This window comes from Poecilia formosa, unplaced genomic scaffold, assembly GCF_000485575.1.
Source record: "Poecilia formosa unplaced genomic scaffold, Poecilia_formosa-5.1.2 Scaffold147, whole genome shotgun sequence".
Classification (NCBI taxonomy): Eukaryota; Metazoa; Chordata; class Actinopteri; order Cyprinodontiformes; family Poeciliidae; genus Poecilia; species Poecilia formosa.
The window spans coordinates 196,157-198,710 of record NW_006800086.1 but is presented as its reverse complement, the minus strand read 5'-3'; the positions used below and the strand labels follow the sequence as shown (position 1 = coordinate 198,710).

The following is a 2,554-nucleotide window of genomic DNA, read 5'->3' as shown; positions in this document are numbered from 1 at the left end:
TTCACTGAATCTACAGAAAATTCTCATTAAATTACTTTATGTTTTGTTACAATCTGGTCAGATGAGATTGACTTAACTTTTTTTTTTGGCCTACATGCAGTGATGTGTTTTGCAGAAGTATAACACTGTACACGTCATCTTCACAGGTAATTTTATCTTAATGTGGCATTTTCCTTCTACTTTACAATTATGCACTACTTAGAGTTGGTCAACCACATAACATCCCAGTGAAATGCATAAAAATTCAAGGTCAAGTGACAAAATCTAGGAGGGGGGGAAGGTGCATACATCTTGTAAGTCACTATTTAATAAAGACAAACAACAACCCTTTTCCTCAAGTCATGTTCTTGGTCCTAACAACAATGTCCTTGAGCAAAGTGCCGAGATTTAGCCAGCTTCAACTTTTCTTGGCTTGCTCAGCATATTTGTAGTAAAATATGCCTCGATAAATGAAAAAAATTAACATTTACACAGGAACCATGGGCGAGGTGAAGTGTTACGGTGAAGTGGGGATGCTTTGATTTCGTTTGTGTGTCTCCTTTGGGGAGCCCATGTTCATGCTGCCTGTCAGCTGAGATCAATACAGCATTGGGTTAATCCAGTTGTGCGATTGGATAAAGGCGGCTTCCTCCAGCAGCCCGGTGTCGGATATCCGACACGCAGCAGCTTTTTGGATCATACTCACACATGAGCGTGCTGAAAGCCATCACGGCCAGGAGGCCCTGCAGGAAGATCCCGAAGGAGTCCATCAGGTCGCCGTTCTCGCAGTGCCGAGTTTTCTCCCCCGGGGCCGGGCTGGAGGACGCGTTGGCCGCAGACACCGCGCCTCCCGGACCGGCTGCCAGAGTGTTTCCTCCGCTCACAGCAGCCATTGCAGCAGAGTTATCCGGTCCGCTCTACTCGATGAATTGACTCTCCCCACCGAGAGCCAGGTCTCTGCCCGGTAACTGTCAGCTGGCGGGTATGTCAAGCTGGGCAGTCCTCGCTGAAACACGGTCGCATCCTCTTCGAAGGCTTGCACTCATTCTCCTGCTCCGCACCGCTCGGCCATAGCTGCTCGGTCATTCGAGAGGTGAAGCTGTCTGAACAAGAAGTTGCAACATTAGAAAGCCATAACAGATGCTCCGGGAGGTCTGTGCAGGATACAACATGTTTGTTTCCTCAACCTGCGTCGAAACGGACTCTGGTGGCTAAATGTGTGCCATGTAGCTAATAAACCCCGCAGTTATAGCCCCTCTAACCTGAGTCACGTAGTAGGTCAGACAGCATTAAGTGAGTAAAAAAAAATAAAAAATTCCCGTTCGGAGTCAAAAGCGGTCCCGCTACTGCTACTAGCACTTAGAGCGTTAGCGTCTATCCACGCTATCCATTTAAATTGAGCTAATGCTAAGCTAGCGAAGTTGAACTTTCTCTTACGTCAAACGCGGAACATGTCCTGTCGCTCATGGCGCTTAGAGAAGTCCGTGAAAAAGAGACTTTTATAAATGGAAAATAATAGCTCGGACACATCCAGCTGCTTCCCTGCCCAGCAGCGTCCGCTCCTGTTGACAGGCGATGTCACGTGACCTGAGCCACACGAGCTGCATGCTGGGAAATGTGCCACAGAGTATGGCTGTGGGTCATTTGTGCAGTATGGAAGTGAGAGGGCCACAGTTCAGTAAATAGTGAAATAAATAATTGTACGTGTGATCACTAAAATAGACACGAACTTTTGGATGACCAAACAAATAAAAGTTCATAAAAATAAAAGTTTATATACATATACAAAATCTATAATTAATGAAAAGTGGAAATTAATGAATATTTCATACACTTTAAAAGCATTTATAATATGATGTATGTATATCATGTGTATGTTTTGATTATTTGAAGCATCTTTACTGTTGTGCGCTTCAGAAATGAGAACTAAAGTGATATTTTATTTTATTTTATAGAAATCAAATTAGTCATCTTATATTAGCAGTTTTTTGTGTGGAGAGGATATATGAAACGGCCAAAATGAGATATGCAGAAACTTAGATTTGTTTTTGTAAATTAAATTGACTGTAGGAGGCGCTGTTGCTTCTGTTGTCGTACCAGATATTTTCCTCTCCCGTCACATAAACATGGAAGAATAAGAAAATAAACACCAATTTTGATAGGTTTTGATTACTCCTTTTTTATCGTATGTTTTTAAAAACGTTTTTTTGCTACCATAGTGATGCCATACATTTCCAAAAATAATGGCTACAAATACATGTACATATTGTTTATTTATTCCTCTAAATTTTATGTATTTATACTTTGTCTAATTCCGTTGTTAGCGTACACAGATTTGATCAATAAAGCTGATTCTGACATGTTGTTGGAGAAGCACCTCACAGCTGAGTCGAGGTGTGGGGAGCGTCAGAATGTGAGAAAAATCTGCCAATTTTTCCTGTCTCTTCAAAGCTGAGTTTTGGCATTTATTATTTTAAATAAGGTTTTATTACTTAACTGCTTCAAAAAAAAAAAAAAAAAGTCTTGCCAAAACCACAAAAAGCCCAAACGTCAAAGAAGTGAAATGACCACAGAC

General features: G+C 41.7%; 1 protein-coding gene across 3 annotated transcripts in view; it reads right to left on the bottom strand.

The window, feature by feature from the left end:
• The window catches only part of stimate (STIM activating enhance), a 12,111-nt gene extending 10,528 nt beyond the window's left edge, over positions 1-1,583 (bottom strand). Inside the window, exons 1-2 of one of the 3 annotated variants that reach the window (XM_007563343.2) lie at positions 1,417-1,583; positions 686-1,078 (exon numbers count right to left, since the gene is read on the bottom strand). In XM_007563343.2, the coding sequence (XP_007563405.1) occupies positions 686-872 (187 nt within the window). In that variant the 5' untranslated portion in view covers positions 873-1,078; positions 1,417-1,583. The other 2 variants (XM_007563345.2, XM_007563342.2) reach the window with 2 other exon arrangements.
• Positions 1,584-2,554: the final 971 nt, after the last annotated feature.